This window comes from Canis lupus, chromosome 9, assembly GCF_011100685.1.
Source record: "Canis lupus familiaris isolate Mischka breed German Shepherd chromosome 9, alternate assembly UU_Cfam_GSD_1.0, whole genome shotgun sequence".
NCBI lineage: Eukaryota > Metazoa > Chordata > Mammalia > Carnivora > Canidae > Canis > Canis lupus.
This window is the reverse complement of record NC_049230.1, coordinates 34,134,073-34,153,328: the sequence shown is the minus strand read 5'-3', so window position 1 is coordinate 34,153,328 and position 19,256 is coordinate 34,134,073. Positions and strand designations below refer to the sequence as shown.

The window sequence follows — 19,256 nt, the reverse complement described above, 5'->3', positions numbered from 1 at the left end:
AAGTCAATTGTAAATGTAGGATTCTGGCTCAGGTAATTTCTGAGGCTTGCCTCAGAGAATGATGACTCCCAAGTTCAAAGATGGCACATTCCCAACAGGATGGCCTGCTGTGGCTGACTCAAGTAATTGTAAGAAGTCATGGTATAGCTACTAAGATGAATTGTATACAAATGCTAGTAAATCTGGAAATATAGTGTGCTTATTTCTCCTATACTTAGTATTTATTTTACAGGGTGCTTCATCTTATAGTTCTTGGGGTATACTCTGTAGAGCCCGTAGGGTCTTTAAGATACTTGCAAGGGGTCAAAACTATTTTCATAATGCTAAGACACTTTTTTTTTCTGTGTTGACATTTGTAAAGGTGGATAAAACTGTTAGCACCTTTCACAAATCAAGGCAGGAGCACCCTAACCTATACAAGTAGTACTTCACTGCCCTATACTTACAGTAAAAAACAAAACAAAGTTTTCACTTCATGTCCTTGATAAAGTAGTAAAAAAGAAGTATTAAATTTGATCCTTGTTTGTCTTGATATTCTCTAACATTAAACACTTCTGGTCCAGTACACACTGATGTATGAATGTTGTCTTGAGGAAAAAATGTGTGGCTGAGTTGTGAACTGAACTTTGTCATATTAGATTTTTACTTGCAAAAACTGACAAACTAGTTACCCATCCAGACCTGGGTGTTTGGCAGATATTCTGGAAAACTTCTGCCTTTCCTCCTAAGTTTCCCAAAACTTAAGATTTTCTGATTAAAAAAAAAAAAAAGATTTTCTGATAAGATCAGTGTTCCTAACAAATTATTTAAAAGATATCTGTCAACATTTAGAAGACCTATTCAACTTAGTGAATCAGTATTTTTCATATAACGAATGCAGGAGGGTACAAATCATGCATGGGTAAAAGATCCATTCAAAGAACACTAATGGATTTTAATATAACATTACAAAAAGTTCACTGTTATGGTTTCAGATTCCACATTTCAACTACTATCCACACATATGTATCTCAAAAGGCTATTAAAATACTCCTTTCCTCATTACATATCTCCATGAGGCTAGACTTTCTTCACATACTTAAAAAAGGGAATATACTGAATACAGAAGCAAATAGAATCCAGCAGTCTTCTGTGAAGATGAACTTTGAAGAGATTTGCAAAAAAACAGTGCAGTGCCACTCTGAGATATATGGTTGATTCATAATTAACATGCAAGGAGTTTTATAGTTATATTTAAGTGATTTTTAAAATTTGTTTTAATTATTAATACAGTAAATATTAACATGTACAATTCCACCTAAACTAATTTGGGATTGTCAATAATTTTAAGAGTATAAAAGGATACTAAGAAGTTTGAAAACCACTCATGTGAAAATGTCTACATGACTAAATCAATTTACACAAAATTCAAGCAGCCATACTACTTGGACATCATGTCTGTCTGTTCTTACTATACTATGTTGAAATAGTTAACAAGTATCAGATTTTTTGGTACAATGGCCATATTTCGATACTAGGACAAAAGATCATGGAAAGCATGCTTACTTCCTGAGAAGACTCCCATTAATCTCGCTGCTCTTCCTTCCTTCCAGTTTCAGTTAAACTTAGACAATTATAAGAACTCTTAATAGCCCATTTTGTTTTTACTTCCTCCTCCCAGACCATCCTTCAAAGTAATGTTAGGGAAGACAACTTAAAGTTTATTACCAATTTGTTATACCACTTATTGTATAACACTTTACCGCCAACTCTTGAGATAGGCATTTTGTGATTTCAACATACTCCTGGCAAATAATTCTGGAAAGTATTCAACATCTTAACATACACAAGAGGGAACATGGTCAGAGGTTCAGCTTGCTCAGGATGTGAATCTATGTCATATACCACAGCAGTTTCTTTTAACTATAGCCCATTACGGGTGGTTTATGTGGCAACTCCACAGCATTGGAGATAGCACATTAAAGCTTTTTTTCTTAAATTTATAAGAAAACCTTTACTGAATATTTAAAACTTAAGAGATGAATTATTCCATTGGAAAGACAGAAAACAAACCCACAACTGATTCAAAGTACAGGAAAGGTCCACAAGAATAAATCTTGAATTCTGAAAAGAATGAACCCCCAGCGACCATGGTTATTCTCCCTGGTGATTTTGATTAACAATGAAGGAGGGTGGGGGTGGGTGGGTGGGTGGGCAGAGATCCAGCAGAAACAAACAGCCGGATCTTTTCACTAGGAGAAACTGAAAAGGAAAAGGGATTTTCCATCTAATACTATAATTTTTGATAGGAAAGTAAGGGATGGGATGATTAAAAGTGGGGAAGGGCAAGGGTTCTAAGTTTAAAAAGAAGAAGAAGAAGAAGAAGAAAAGTCTTCCAAAGCAGCTGATGGTCATTTGCTTTATGTAGAGAATTCAAGAGCAATACAAGACACTAGGTAGGGGGCTCTCTAACTCTAGTGAGGATTTTTTTTTTTTTTTTACTTTTTTTTGTTGTTTTTATTGAAGTTCAATTTGCCAACATATAGTGTGACACCCAGTACTCATCCCATCGAGGAGAGAGAAAAGAACTTCCAGGATAGGCAGAAACTGAAAGAATATGTGACTACCAAACCAGCTCTGCAGGAAATATTAAGGGGGACCCTGTAAAAGAAAGAGGAAGCCCAAAGAAACAATCTACAAAAACAGGGTCAGAACAGGTATTACGATGACACTAAATTCATATCTTTCAATAGTTAACTCTGAACGTGAATGGGCTAAATGATCCCATCAAAAGACACAGGGTATCAGACTAGATACCAAGACTCATCTATATGCTATCTACAAGAGACTTATTTATTTATTTATTTTTTTATTTATGATAGTCACAGAGAGAGAGAGAGAGAGAGAGGCAGAGACATAGGCAGAGGGAGAAGCAGGCTCCATGCACCAGGAGCCCGACGTGGGATTCGATCCCGGGTCTCCAGGATCGCGCCCTGGGCCAAAGGCAGGCGCTAAACCGCTGCGCCACCCAGGGATCCCCAAGAGACTTATTTTAGACCTAAGGACACCTCCTGCCTGAAAATGAAGGAGTGAAGAAACATTTACCATTCAAATGGTTCTCAAAAGAAAGCTGGGGTAGCAATCCTCATATCACATAAAGTTTATACCAAAGACTGTAGTAAGAGATGAAGAGAGACACTGTATCATACGTAAAGGGTCTATCCAACAAGAAGACCAAACAATCATGAGTATTTATTTATACCCCTTAATGGGAGAGCTGTCAAGTATATCAATTAATAACAAGGTAAAGAGATACTGAGATAATAATACACTAATAGTAGGAGACTTCAACACTGTACTTTCTGCAAATGACAGATCTTCTAAGCAGAACAATCATCAAAGATACAAGGGCCTTAAATAATACAGTGGACTAAATAGATTTCATAGATATATACAGAATGTTCCATCCAAATGCAACTGAATAGACATTCTTCTCAAGTGCACATGGAACTTTCTCCAGAATAGACCACATCCTGGGTCACAAATCAGGTCTCAACCTATACCAAAGATTGGGACTGTCCCCTGCATATTTTCAGACCATAATGCTTTGACACTAGAACGCAATCCCAAAAAAGAAATTTGGAAGAAACTCAAACACATGGTGGTTAAAGAGCATCCTTCTGGTGAGGATTAACAATGAAATGAACTTAAAGTAACATTATTAGCCATCAACAATAAGGGTTGAATTCAAACACTGGATTAAAAAAGTCAAAGTACCCATAATGTAAGGGCCCTTACTATTCATGGTAAGGGATACATGCTTACATCTTTTTATTTCAAGTTAATATCACATCCACGATCTGTTCATTTAAGTGAAATGCTTATATCAAAACCTAGGTGCCCTCTGGTTAAAAGGATGGAGACAGCCAAAATGTAGCCCACTACAGTGCTAGTTCTTCAGACTACTGCATGTACCTTGTTAACTACAGAATGCACATGATATAATGCTGTGTTTCTCCGTATCCCAGTGCTCATTCTGCTGCTGCGCTCCTGCCTCACAGTACTCCACCTCAGTATCCAATATGAAACCACTACAACCATGGTTCTTTTGGTTTAAGTTTGAGAGGTATTTAATTAAAACTGCCATTCTACATGTTATTTCCACAGTCCAGTAATTTATTTTAAATTTGAGTAATTTCAAATTCCACAAACAAAACTGAAGAACAGCAATATTTTGTTTGAATTCTCTCTTCTGTACACTCAGTGATCTAAAACACCACAATATCCAACATACACAAACCTCAGGAAGGGTTAGTAAATACACACAGATTGGAATCATGGTGCTCTGTTCCTGAATGGAATGGTCCCACAGAAAAAGCACAGGATACAGCACAACATAAGGGCACCTGTTACATATGAAGTGAGCAAAAACACACTAGCATTTTCTAGATGCGTAATGAGGAAACCTGCATAGGTTAGAGGGCCTTTTATGCTCAAAGTCAGGCAAGTTGTCTGTAATGCATTTTTCAAATAATTTGGAGAGCACTGCAATCCACTGTAGGATATGCTGATTAGTGTTGTCTTTGTTGGCATTGACAGTCTTACGTGGTCACATACCAGTATTTTTGCTGTAGCTTTTGAGTAAAAGAGATTTAAATGCATTTAGACAATACATATCGAAAGCTGTTTACATACACTAAATTTAAGAGATTCAATATTAGAGTTTTTTTTTCTTTAAACACTACAGAGTGCAAATCAGGTTCTTCACAACAGATTATTAAGCAGTTCTTCAAAGAATGAGGGGGAAGAAAAAAAAGCCCAAGTGAATAAAACATTGAAACTATTCCCCTTTGAAAATAAATTCTAAAATGATGCGGAATGTGAAATAAGCTTTTAACACAGGTGATCCGAGTTTATAGTTAGAAACAAAAAGTAGTCCTTCATGAAATAAAGGTTACAAGAACATGTGCCTGTTTTCCCATTATAAACTGAGAAGTGGGTAGAGACGATGTTTCAGTACGAAAATAGGCGACTACAGGATCAGCATTCTCTCTCACATGCTGTACCCAAAGCCAGGCTGTGGCTGCCCATAGGGTGGTGCAGTATAACCATAGCCAAAAGGTGCCTGGGGAGGGACTGCAACACTGGGTCCTGCTGTCAGCATCAATTGGGGCTGACCTAAAAACAAGAAAGACAAGAAGGGGCAGGGGATGGGGGGTGGAAGGTGGGAGAAACCGTTAGCATTATAGGATGATTACACTCCAATCTCCCCAACTCTAATAACATTATCACAACTTAGAATGAGTTTTGTAGTGGTGCTTTTGACTATTACAATTTTGGCAGGACAATCATCCTAAGAATGGTTCTGCCTAAAAAGCCAACAATTCAAGGCAGAGGGCAGAACTGTAACAGTAACTATGTTATTTCATTAAGGCAATATGCAGAGGCATGCGCCACATGACCGAGCAAGACAGCTGCCAATAAGCTTATCACTAGCTGGTATTTGCACATTGTATCTGGGAACAATATAGTAAGCACAGGAAAGCTTAATTTTTTAATAGATGTGTTTTTCTCACAAATGAACTTTTATTTTATTTTTTATTTTTTATTTTTTGTTGTACAAATGAACTTTTAAAGATAGGTTTAAATTTCTAATTTAAATGGCCACCTGGAGTAGGTTAGCATCTGAATCTGGACTCTCAGGTCATGGGATCAAAGCCCCATGGCAAGCTCTGCACTCAGAGAGGAGTCTGCTTGAGATTCTCTCTCCCTCAGCCCCTGTCCAGATCCAAGCTCTTAATCAATCAATCAATCTTAAAAATATTTCTGATTTAAGCTATCTAAACAGTAATGAAATAGCAACCTAATGCATACCTAGCAAAGAATCCAGTACTAAGTAAGAGAAATCAAAAATAACAAAACATATTCAAATATGCAATGGGAATGAATACATTAGAGCATATATACTGTTTCAAAAACTATGTTAACACTCTTATGTACTTCATTAAAAAAAAAGTTTTTAAGTAAACTACCCATCAACAGTGGGCTCGATATCACAACCCTGAGGATCAAGTCACATGCTCTACTGACTGAGCCAGCCAGGCGGCCCAACACTCTTATGTATTTTAAATAATGGTGATCACATAAAGAAAACAACCTGTAGGAAACCTGGCTATCTAAAAGGAGGCTATCTACCCACTCTCCTATAAAAGTATTCGTAATCCTCCACTAGAACGTAAGCCTAGTATCAGGTTTCTCTCAGACAAGTGACCTCATGTCTTTTTTCATGAAAACCAAAATTATTGTGAGCAAATTCTTTTTGGAAACCAACAGTTTGTAAAAACCGCTTTTCACCTCGATACCGAAATTTTCTTTTTCTTTTTTTTGATACTGAAATTTTCAACTGCCTAGAAGGACTCTCCATTTAAACACTCTGAAAGTAAGCCAAATTCAATAGGTGTCCCCAAAGCAGTATTGTTCCTACTGTTTCCTTATCTCAAATATGTCGAACATCTCACTCAAATATTTTAGCCTGTTTTTTTTTAATTTTAGCCTGCTTTAATCTAATCATCTTTAATCTACTTTTAAATTGGTCTTCTCCAACTTTATCAAAACTACACAGTCCTCTAAATTCCCCATATACTTTTTAACTATAATAATGAGTTCTCGCAATAATTTGTATATTATTATTTCCTTTAGCAAGCTAAGATCTAATGGTCACAATTTTATGCCTTCCTCCAAAGAACACCGGGTTGTAACGCTTCTAATTCACTGTTCAAACGAGTCTGTTCACCAAGAGTGAAAGGGAAAAGGAAGTAGTTCAGAATTGCACGTGGAAGAAGAAATTAAATTGCCTTCAATATTCACTGAGACTTTCGAGATCCTATCTCTCTGGAAAGTTCTCAAATGGAAATAACCCAGTTCTCTGCCCTGGTTAGAACTTAAAAAGATGTACTCTTTATGTAAAGCACACTAAAGACAGCCTTGGCATGTTCTCTTACCTCTGTACTTCTGAAAGCTGAATTCATTAATACTTCTTTCTTAGTAATTTATGAATCAATCAGTGAGCAGGCAATAGGAAAATTTAACTTATGATCTTAAGTGACTGTTTTTAAGTACTGTCTATGCATTTAAGATGACCTTCATCAACAATGTCAATGTCTGCTTTAAGATTATTTTCAGAAAAAGATGGCAGAATTATTCCTAAACTCAGTGAGCCTTCTACAGTTTAGAAACTTGCTATATTTCTGTTTTGAGGTAGGATCCCTAAAGAATGAAACATTTGTCTACTATTTTCTGTGGGGTTAAAAAGAGAGCGAGATTACCATAAACAATAGGTTGTGTCTCTGTAGCTTGTTCTTCTTCTTTTCTCAGTGATTCTGAAGCATCTAATTTATCCACCTGGAGAAAAACAGGTAATGTTACTTAGTACCTCAAAAGTATTATAAACCTAGGTTTATGGCAGAAAGTGGAAAAGCCTTAGTATGTTAAATTTGTCAAAATAAAACAGACTAAAGAACATTCTCAGGCCCCCTCAAATTCAATGGCAATGTTCACAGTTCAGTCAAGGTGATTTTTTAGCACTGTCATTATAAACCCTCAGGAAGGAGGGATTTATAAATGCCATAAAAGCTCACGCCAGGCTAAAACTGGGCATGCTAGGATGCAGCCAGCCTGAGGGAGGGAAATAACAAGAAGGAACCACTTTTTCAAATGAAGTTTAAACCATATCAAAGGTAATAATAATGAACTCATGACCAGGCAAGACTTCCCTTCCCAAAGGAAAAGATATTCAAAAAAGTGAAATGAGTTAATGACTGGACAAATACTCATTTAGAATAAGCTATCTTTTCTCATTTGTGCATAGTGTCTGCAGATAAGTTGCTACATATGTGGACTGAAGTTTAAGACACAAAGTGGCTCCATATTCCATCTTTTTAGATAAAGACAGGCTGCGTGCTTTAATGCTCTATTTTCTAAGAAGTAGAAATAGTAGTAGGAATGCCTAATTTTTGCCCCAATGTCTTTGAGGAAGAATTTTCTTTGCTTTTAATGAAGTCAAAGAACTAAGTGGCTATTACATGCTAACTACTCTAAATAAAAGTGGATAGTATCAGACCTAATACTGTAAAGTTCAAATGTTAAGAAAGAAAAAAAAAGAAAAAAGTGAAAGAAAGGAGCTGGAATACATAGGTCATTCCACAAGCTAGCTGAGTGACCCTAGCAAACCATCACACTGATCCTCAAATTTCCTTGTCTGTATAATGATATAGTTGCATTAAGATATTCTGCAACATTTGTTCCAGGACTAACATGATTTGGTTCTGTAATTCTGCAAAGAATTGGGGAGAAATCATACTAGGATAGTGGGCTTATGGGATGTCTACTAAACAACATCCAAATGCATTTTAAACTATATTTGTCTTTTAAACTATATTTTAAAAGTCTATCATTATACTTGAAATAAAACTAAAGCTTCAGATTTTGATGTTATCTATTACTCATGTTTTTCAAAATCCTAAATGCATTGGGTAAGATGGGGGGGCAGAGTGCAGGAAAAACTTTTAATGAATGTTCATGGCATATTACTCAGTAAAGCAAATAGTGAAAATTACTCACCAAAAAAGACATGCAGACTTTAGTGAAAAAGTATAAAGACTGGGTCCTAAAAAGGTCAAAGCAATCCCTAGTTTCTATTTGAAACTATTTAAAATAGTGTGAGTCTTCACATAGGTTATTAAGGTCAGGACAGTATTTTATACATATTTTAATTGTCCCATATTAAATATTATACATAAGTCTAATTCATTCTAGTTTATCAGGGAATAATTTGAGAAAAGTAAGTTGAGGTAGACACCTTAGACACCTTCAGATAAAATGTGGTTTTTCTACACTAGGAAAATGGGTTGGTTTGCTTTTGCATGCTATTTTACTATTTTATAGCCTAAGTGTTCATGTGTTAGAAATTACCCCAATATCAAATTAAAAACAACTATGGAGTAGAAGTACCATGAAAAATACCCAATATCTGGTATTCAAACTTAAAAAATTCTTTCAATTGTATACTTTAAAGCACAGTCTGTGCCATCAGGGTCATTTGGAGTTTTGTTACTAACAGTATCCAAGAGGTTATACAAAAAAAGCATACATGTATGAGTGTACATTACTTTCAAGTTACTAGAAGAAAAATGAAACACCAACCAAAAAAAAGTCACCACTGCATAAAACATTTCCAGACTTTAAGGAAAAGAATCTTAAGTGAACACAGGTTTAAACATTAATGTCAGAGGTGAATCTGAGTCAGATGTTGAAGAAAGATGTCCTATTAAAGAAGTATATTGAAGATTCAGAAGAGCTAGGAATAGCGCAATGCCCAGGCATGAACACAGATAGGTTGGGCATGGGGGGGGGGGGGGCGGGGGTGGCAGGGGAGAAGAACTCTGAAGGAATAGCATCAAATTAAGCAAAAAAATTTTATTTTTCTATATAATGGGACAGCCTCTGGCATCGCAACATCTAATTTTTGTTTCTACTGACCCAATTTAGATTGCTCAAAAAAGAGAAGCAGAGAAGGCTTTTATGAACACAAGCTTTTGTTAAGAGCTGTAACAAAAGTTTCTGATCCTTGGATTTAAAAAGAAAAATTATAGGTAAGCATGTCACTGAGTTCAGTTCCATCTGTACTATTAAAAATTCACTATAATGTAAAAGGCTTTTCCACAAAGACTGCAATATGCTGCAGAGGAAAAGTTAACATGCAGTCAGTTATTTTGGTGTATGTGTGCATGAAAAAAAGGCAAAAGTACTGAAGCAAGAAGTGAGATCTGAAGATGACTGTTGCTATACAGGCTCTCAAGAAACACACACAGCCCACAGCAATGCTTATTTAAGAGTTTCAAAAGTAGTATGATGTAATTGCAATGACTGTTGTACATGCTTGATTTAAAACAATGCATAACACTGCAGTTCAATTACCTGTTTTTCACACACACGCTTTCTAACTGCCTTGCTTACTAGCTGCTGAAGGGCCTCACACACAATGCATTTTACTCAGGTTTGCCTTAAGTTCCAATGGTGATTCCAGTTTGGTTAAATATGATTCCAAGGCATTGTGCCCCACCCAAATTCTTTCAAATTTGTTTCAACTCTCCTTTACCTTCCCACCCTTTTACTACAACAATTTGATACCAGACATTAAGTTTGTTTCAGTTAAACTGGGATGGAGACAAGCCAATGAAGGAAGCAGCAACCAAAAGGTGCCTAAATTTGACCTTGGACAAGCCAACGGATGAATAAGAGAGCAAATTTTAGGTAGCTTCAGAGGTATGCCTTATTATAGGAAGAAGTTAATATTGCTTCATTATATACAGAAATAATCCATGTTGCTTGGCAACAATTATAGCAAGCTATTCTCATGATTAAAAAAGTTTTAATTCTTGAAAATGGACTAGCACCATAAGAACTGGACACCTGGAGAAACATGAGGAAAGTCTCTTCGGAAGCAGCTAGTATCTCTTGTATCTACTTTCAGCAAAAAATTAGTAAGAATCAAGAGATCAGAAACTGGATCACAGTCCTTCAATACCAAAAAAAACCCCAAAAAGCCTTTTAGGGCGTATATATATATATGTATATATATATATACACACACACACATATATAAATTCAACAACTGTCAGGCAAGCTCACAAAATAAAACCAGAGGCTGCTTAAATTTATTTAGAGTATTAAGAAAATCCTATTATGGTCCAGATATTCTGACAGGGAAGAGAAATTTCCTGAAACTTTGTAATTAATATGGAAACTCACCATGCTCGGTTTTTAATAATATATTTAAGAGAGACTGTGAACCAACTACTGATTAGCCTCCTGCCCTTCCTAAAGCCTATTAGCCGATTAGTAGCAAACATCTACTAATGTCCTACAGCTCTATTATAGTTATGTTTCAAGGGACTTGCAGAGGCTTTAGTGAAAATTTATTGGGGGAAAAAGCAGCAGCAGCAGTGTAGAAAAGGAAGGAAAAAAAAATCATGCAAGTTTCTTAGACTTAGTCCTCCAGACTTAAAGATGGAAAAGAATCAACTTTCACCTTTTCCTTTATTGCATCAACCTGCAAAGGAATTCAGAAGGTGCAGCTTAGAAAAAAATCAAATTCCATATTGAGCATAAAAAGGTAGAATCAGCAACAAAGGTTTAGGGGAGAAACATCTAACCACTAAAAAAGGCATGAGAAAAGTGAAAATAAAGGGCATACTGGAAGCAAAATTTAGAATATATTTTTTTAAATTTCAGAGCTTATTGCAGAAGAATTTATGCTAGAGTCAGTGTGAAAGAAAGCAGCTTAATCGCTAGTAAAACTTACAGCATTTCGGTTAACAGCAGCTTAGAGCCAAGTCTCATAAGTTGGCATTATGCATATGAAAAGAAGCTATTCTCATCATGGCTAATATAAGGCAACAGTTTTCTTACATTGGACTTGAAGCAGTTTTTATACCAAAAATGCTAATTCTTAAAAAATTAAAACTGAGCGATGTCTGGGTGGCTCAGCTGGTTAAGCGTCTGCCTTCGGTTCAGGTCATGATCCCAGGATTCTGGGATCAAGCCCCATGGTGGGCTCCCTGCTCAGTGGGGAGAGCCAGCCTGCTTCTCCCTCTGCTCCCTTCACCCCCCACCCCTGCTTGTGCTCACTTCCTCTCTCTCTCAAATAAATAAAATTATAATGGAACACAATGGTATCTACTTAGATGGCACCCTAAGGAAATATTCATACTGGGGGTCATTGATAGTACATTTCCCCCCTTTCCTCAGGCATGCTGAAGAGATCAGATGTGAAACTGATTTTAATAAGCATGTTTTACTTTTAACAAGTGGATCCTTTAGGACCATTTTAAAATGTTCTACAGTAAAAGAGCTACTAACTGTTGAGGATCAAGTGAGTAAAAAAAAAAATATTATGACATCAAAAAGTAACACTAGATAGGTAAATGAATTTTGTAAGATGATTATACCCACAGCTTGTTTAATGCACTTTTAGGTAATATGTTAATTATTAACCTGCTAGGATATTTTTAAATTGGGGATGAAGCTATCAAAATATTGAGATTAATGGGATGTTAAGAATATAGATTTTGCTTCCCCAGAAGAAACAGGCAGACATACTAAAGTCAAGAAGCAACCAAACAAAGGGAATCTACACTACCAAGTTATGGATAACTGAGTTATAGGAACTGATTTAAGGAAGATTTTATTTTGGGGAGAAAAAAAATCTTTATGTTTTTAAAAAAAAAAAAAAAGAACCAAACATACAATATAGAAGTAGTACTATTCACCTTCAGTAATACATGAAGAGGTAAAAATTCTGACAAGTTATGTTTAAGTTCCCTTTTCCATTCAATGTCATTTGCCAGATATTACACATTTCTGGAGAACAAAAATATTTTATGACAACCAAATGACTTACACTTCTACTAGAGAAAAAGCATTTGAAAAAAATAAATCTGTGCATGGAATTTTATATATCCTCAAGGTAAGTAGTTCTGAATACACCCAGAGGCACCATTACCTTTGTCAAGTATTCTTTCATGACCTGGATGAAATAGGGCATGGCAAAATCCATGATATTGTGCCTCCATGCAGTTTCCAGGACAACATCTGGCCTTAAAAGATCATAACAGGTAAAAAGACAAGCTCCAAAGCACTCTCTTTTTTCTTCCTGCAAAAACCACTGTAGGAGTTCTTCAGCCAACTCAGTATCTTTAGATTCAGAGGCATACTGCATTGCATCCTATTCAAAGAAAAGGATGAAGGTCAAATAATTTTAAACTCAAATAATTTAAACTCAAATACACTAAACTGGCAAAACAAGTAATACAATAGGGGGAATAAATCCCAGTTATATCATTTAAATTGAAGATTTGTTGAAAGAAAAGAAGACAAGGAAATTTTTTTAAGAGGTTTGACATAAACAGAAGACCCCTAGAATCAAGAAATTGATAATTACTATCTCCCTCAAATGGGGGCTTGAGGGCAATTCTCATATACTTATACTTGTACAGACCACATCACTTCGAATATACCATTTTTAGGATTAAGACAGATCATCTAGTACTCGATTTAACAGACCAGCCCCACCACCTTTATCCACCTTATACAGGCTATCTTTTTTGCACAGCTCTACACTCTGTTTCCAGCGATTGTTGCCTTTGAAAAGATAAGCAGCAATTCTTCTGAACTCAATGAGTTCATGTTTTTCCAAACGCTGAGCAAGTGAGATATTGTCAAAATTGTCATAAGCATCTATTGATGTTCGCAGAGCCTTAAAAAACAAAACAAAACCATACAATGCCAAATCAGTTTCATTTTAGTTTAAAATTTGTTCCATCATTTTTTATCAAGAAGTCATTACTGTATATGACTGAATGTATAAGACTTGATCAATATGATGTATGAAGTGTATATATAAAATACAAATTGACCAATGAGCTATTATTACAATACGACAGCCTAAATTCAAGTGTCAGGCTAGAAAGTTGTAAGCTGAACAAGTATCAAGGTTCTTCAATCTGACTGCGTAACAATAAAGTGCTCAAAGGTACTATAAAAAAAATTTTTTTTAAAGATTTTACTTATTTACTCATGAGAGACACAGAGAGAGAGGCAGAGACATAGGCAGAGGGAGAAGCAGACTCCATGTAGGGAGCCCCATGTGGGACTCGATCCCAGGACTCCAGGATCACGCCCTGGACCAAAGGCAGATGCTCAACCGCTGAGCCACCCAGATGTCCCAGATTCTATAAAATTTCTAAAGATACAATTTTTTCCAAAGTGTTTAGTATCAAGAACTTGAATAGTTATGAAAATGGGAGGATTCATAATTTGGAGGAAAGATTTTATGCTTTAGAGAAACTCCTGATACAACACAACATGGTATTTAGTAATATAGAGCAGTATAAGATCTGAACCCATCATGTTGATAAAGAAAAAAGGCAACTAGCTTAATCTTACTTCTGATTTTATGTTTGCAAAATTCTTCACAAGGGAAAGTTTATTAAAAGACAGATACTAATATGCTACTGGGCAAGAAAAGCAGTGAATATACTTAATACCAAATAATTTCATAGACTAGTTAAGAGATCAAAGGCTTTTTTGAGCCTTACGTACAATCTAGGTGTTTAAGGACAAAGTAACAATAGTATTTTTTTCTTAAGCATTAACCAAGACATGATCTAAGCAAAATTCTACAAAACAGACAATTAGAGCTCAGATTTATCGTTCCTGAAAACACTAAGTTTAGATCGCAGGCATATAAGTACCTACTGTTTACAAACCTAAAAGATAATGTGTTTTTTTTTTTTTTACTCCAAAACATATCAACCTAGTGACTCAATCATAATCTGAGTTTTGAGTTTTTGCATATAAACATATTTGTATGTTTTACCTGATAATCTTCTTCTGTAATAAAGAGGTTGTTCAGTGATTCATTCACAGATTTGTTATTGTGGTTTTGAACTGAACGCAAATATGGTTTCACCAATGGTAGCTGTTTAACCTTCAAAATAAAGAGTTTTGTTACAAACGTAGCATATCCTTATTGTTCAACAAAAGTTATCCAGATATGCCTTACTGCCTTGCTATGAGGTTCTCAAGTTTTTAAATTACCTTGCTGAAATAATTGACTGCACGAGTATGATCCAACCGTGGAGACAGCACCATCAGCAAATCATTTAACAACAGAGGCTTGAATTCCAAGTAGAACTGTATTGCTCTGTAATATAGTTCCACATTTGCAACCTAAAATGGGAAAAATCCATATGTAAGTTATTTCCTAATGAGCTCTCTCCTTTTGAAGCTTCATATTCTGAAGAAGTCACACACCTTGGTAATGATATCTTTGAACTGTCCTTCTTTCCACGCATCAGTTGGATGATTCATCATTGTAATTATGGCATTATCATATTCTTCATACTTGTCATACAAAAACACCAATTCTGCCCAAAGATGAGCTTGTTCTGCAGCTCTAAGCACCTAGAAAGATTTAATTGCTTTAGATATGGGTCTGTATTCTAGCTAAAGCCTTAAAAAGAAAAGATATTTTAAGGTTTCAGTTACAGCTATAGAGCTACCTCACAATGTTAAAAGGTTGGGTTACCTTAGGAATATTCACTCTGGACCAGAATAGCTCCAGGTGCTCCCTCATTTTTTGTGGCTTAAATTTAGAATACAGAATAGCTAATTCGGTAAACATTCCCATATGAGCTCGCTCAAGTCCCAATGCTGCTTCCAACATGGTTATCAGTTCTTCAAAGTATCCTCGATCCTAAATAAGGAAATACACAATTAAAGATAAGACTACCTGTGGCAATAGATCTCAATTAATACAAGACTCCTGTTCATTACCTGATAGTAGTTGATAAGTTCCTCCAATTCATCTGCATGTACTACAATATGAAGTCCCACACATCTGAGCAAGACGGAACTCCTTGCCATCTACACAGGCAAAGCAGACCTATAACAAAAATTTCAATTATGAAAACTCAAATATAAACATGGCTGGTTAAGTCAATCAGTTTAAAAAGATTTCTAAGAATCCTAATTCTTCACTCAAATGGATGTTGAGATTACCTCTTTCCATGTTCGAGTACTGTTAGCTTTCCTAGCTCCATCAACAGCTGCCTGATATTCACCCAGGTGAACCAGAGTAGATGCCAAGCGTCCAAAATTGGATACATTATTGTACAATAGTTTAGCAGCATCATACATTTTTTCATCGTAACAACGGTCGCCAACCTGAAACAAACAATCTATTTTCAGTAAGTATAAACTCAATCCTCTTTCTAAAGTCATAACCCAATTTAATACTGAGAAACATTATTTTTCCTTGGAAATCATCAGTTGTGACGGGTTTAGATCCTATTAACAAAGTGGCTTAACCGTTTATTTTTATTCTCTGAAAAATATCGGAATAGGAAACCCACTTGTTGGATATGAGCATTATTTGGCCCATTGATGAACTCTTCTAACTCTGCAAGGCGGTTTGTTTTAGCCAAGGCAAATATCAATTCTGTCTCCACATAGGACTCACGAGCCTTCTTACGGGCCATCTGCAAGTACTTCACCAGTTCTTCCCAGTTTCCTAGGTATAAAGAAGAAAATAAATTCAAACACTAACATCCTAACATTTATCTTTTCACTCAAGTGAGAACTGCTATTTATTTCCTTTCTAAGGAAATAACATAGAGAATAACATAAACAATAAAATTTATCTAAAATAGCAAAATTTCTATTACATTTCTGTATTACCACTGACCAAATGAATAGCTGAATTCCCCTTTTCCTTAAGGTTGTAAGATTAGAATTTGATGAGAATTTTAGGAGATTTCAAAACAGAAAACTAATCTTCCCTATGGACCTTTTTAAATTCACAAAATGGAACCTCTCTGTATGTGGACTAAGATTAAGTGGTAAATGTCTTCATAAGTAACCATGCAGTATCTAACTCCTATATAAATTCGGAATAGACCTAAATATTAATGCTTAGCTTAATCATAGCTTAGGTACATTTTCTGAGGTCACAAACACATAAAAGTAAGTCGTACCACTAGTGTTGGCAGCCTGAACAACTTCCATGTAGGATGAAGGATCATCTGCTTTGATATAAGAATCAATGGCTTCTTTCACCATTCCTTTCTGCAACTGGGCTTTAGCAAGCTGACTCCAAACTGCAGGTTCATTGCAGCGTTCAGCAAACTCATATGCCCGATCCAAATTTCCAATATGTTCAATCAAGACCTAGGCAACCAATATTTGAATTTGGGTTCAAATTGAATCAATCAATAAAATTGAATCAATCTTGCCACATAGCAATTACATTTAAACAGTTAGGATTTTATTGCTTTTCTATAGCCAAAGCAATCGATTTTGCTGGGCACCAGGCCTAACAGGACAACACATAATATTGAATCAACTTGTGAATGTGAAGACCTACCTGAACTGCTGAAGTATTAACATCAAATTTCCGGAAAATGGCAAATGCTTCTTCAAACAACTCATTGCAGATGGCAATATTGGCAATATCTGGGGCATCATAATTATCCAGGCGGTTAATATACTCCATAACACGTGTACGGTCAGCCTTGATTGCAGTGAGGATGAGGAGATTTTGCAGATTCCTTTTAAGAAAACAAAAATTTGAATGCATTATTTCAAAAGCTTATCAGTCATAAAGAATAAACACTGTGGCTATGAGGAGTTTTTTCTCAGGGGCAGAGTTAGAAATGGAGGGTATTAGAAGAGTCAGAATTCAAACAACTTTCTCTAATCTTTGTCTCTTTGTTCCTTCTCAAAAGTGATAGACGGTAACTGAAGACTGAATAGAAATAGCCAATGGACTCTTCTTATAACATACCTGTGTTCACTAAATACAGAGTTATCAAGGACAATTTTCTCCAGTAGTTCAATGAGTTCATTAGGAAGGTCTGCAGTCATAAAAGCCTTGACAGTTACTGATACTTCTTCAGGGTCCTGAGTCTCAGACAAGGCTGTCTGTACAACCTACAGATTACATACATACATAGGGAGTTAATGGTACTGAAAATCAAGGTAGTTATGAAGAAAACATTCTACTCTTAGGCTGGCATCTCGGTAGAAAACTTGAGAATAAATACCTTTAAATTCACAACATGAAGGGTTTTCTACACAAATCCACATATACCCACATTATGTGTATTTCTGTTCTTTAGAAAAATCACCTAATAAGATAATTTCTTTTTCTCTGATTAAAATATTATCCATAACTTTAATGGCTACATATGAATTCAACCACACAGATGTGGCAATATGGACTCAGTAATTCCTCTATTTTTGGCTAATTATATGGCTCCCAGGTGCTTCAATATTTTTTCCAGGAAGCTTTGTATCTAACATGGGAATTTTCCTTAGAAATGCTTCCTAGGAGAGGAATGAAAAATAACCCTCAATTTATTTGCTTCCTTATTTATACTTCTACCAGGAGAATTTAAGAACCATTATAACAACCTCTAATTTTAGGGTTTTGAAAAAACGTTTATGGGAACCTGAGTGGCTCAGTAGGTTAAGCATTTGTCTTCAGCCCAGGTCATGATCCCAGGGTTCTTAGATTGAGCCCCATATCAGGCTCCCTGCTCAGCAAGGGGTCTGCTCCTCCTACCTCTTCCACTACCCTCCCCCCTGCTTGTGCTCAAGTGCACTCTGTTCTCGCAAAAATAAAATCTTTAAGAAAAAGTTTTCATTTTATGATATGTGTGCAAGATATATGTATATTAGTTTAATTTTATTTTCTTCTACTTTTTACTGACTTCTCATAGTTAAATATGATCCATTTAAGTACATATAGATATGATGATGGGAAAGGTTTTATTCATAGTTGAAAGGATGAGCCTTAAACACAATTGCCAATTTTACCTGGTCAATTAGGGGTCTCCTGTAAGGATTGCTTTCCAGCAGCACACTACCCCATAATTCTGGATCCTTTCGGCGTACCAAATAGCGGGAAAGACTTTTGAAGAGGGAATTCTCATTGCAAACCTAAATAAGATATTAAAGGTTAGTTTCAAGGTAAAAAAGTAAAGACTTCTTATAGACTAACTTTGCTTTTAAAGGTTATTTTGTATGATATATATATAATATATATATATTATATACATGTATGTTAATATATATATAATCTGGTATATGGTGTTAATAATTTTTTAATTAATCACTTTTACATATAAGCTTGAGTAGGTCACAACCAAGTTTTTATTAAAATTCAATAAGCAATCCTAGAAAAAAAAGCTAAAAAGGACATTATTGGGTCAATGACAAAACTAGAATATTACAGATTTTTAAATTATTCTATCAGTGTCAGGATGACTCAAGTTGGTATCTACAGTGTGGTTATGAAACAGAATATTTAAGTCTTAGGAAATATACACTGAAGAGGTATGCAACCTATTCTCATATGTATACATATATTTGTATGTATGGTGTGTATGTATGTTTATGTATGAGAATGAGTGTACGAGAACACAAGTGATAAAACTACTGGAGTTAAAATGTTAATAGGTGAATACAGACTTAATTTACTATTTTGGCCACTTTAAATTCATAATTATTGGCAAATAAAGTTTTTTTAAAAAGCACACATCTACAAGGAATGTTCTGTATTAGCCACTGTGAAACTCAAAATTCACTAATCTAACATTATACAACAGGTTTTTAAAAATGCAGCCTTCTCTCTATACATATTTAACTAATAGTAC

At 35.4% G+C, this 19,256-nt stretch overlaps 1 protein-coding gene across 1 annotated transcript in view; it reads right to left on the bottom strand.

Moving 5' to 3' along the window:
* Window positions 1–4,132: 4,132 nt before the first annotated feature.
* CLTC (clathrin heavy chain) overlaps window positions 4,133–19,256 on the bottom strand; it is a 66,623-nt gene continuing 51,499 nt past the window's right edge. Inside the window, 16 exon segments of the mRNA XM_038547956.1 lie at window positions 4,133–5,157; window positions 7,305–7,380; window positions 12,542–12,763; window positions 13,124–13,294; window positions 14,417–14,527; window positions 14,638–14,769; window positions 14,854–15,003; window positions 15,128–15,295; window positions 15,376–15,432; window positions 15,434–15,484; window positions 15,601–15,765; window positions 15,954–16,111; window positions 16,575–16,767; window positions 16,964–17,147; window positions 17,384–17,529; window positions 18,418–18,540. Of these exon segments, the coding sequence (XP_038403884.1) occupies window positions 5,033–5,157; window positions 7,305–7,380; window positions 12,542–12,763; window positions 13,124–13,294; window positions 14,417–14,527; window positions 14,638–14,769; window positions 14,854–15,003; window positions 15,128–15,295; window positions 15,376–15,432; window positions 15,434–15,484; window positions 15,601–15,765; window positions 15,954–16,111; window positions 16,575–16,767; window positions 16,964–17,147; window positions 17,384–17,529; window positions 18,418–18,540 (2,232 nt within the window). The 3' untranslated portion in view covers window positions 4,133–5,032.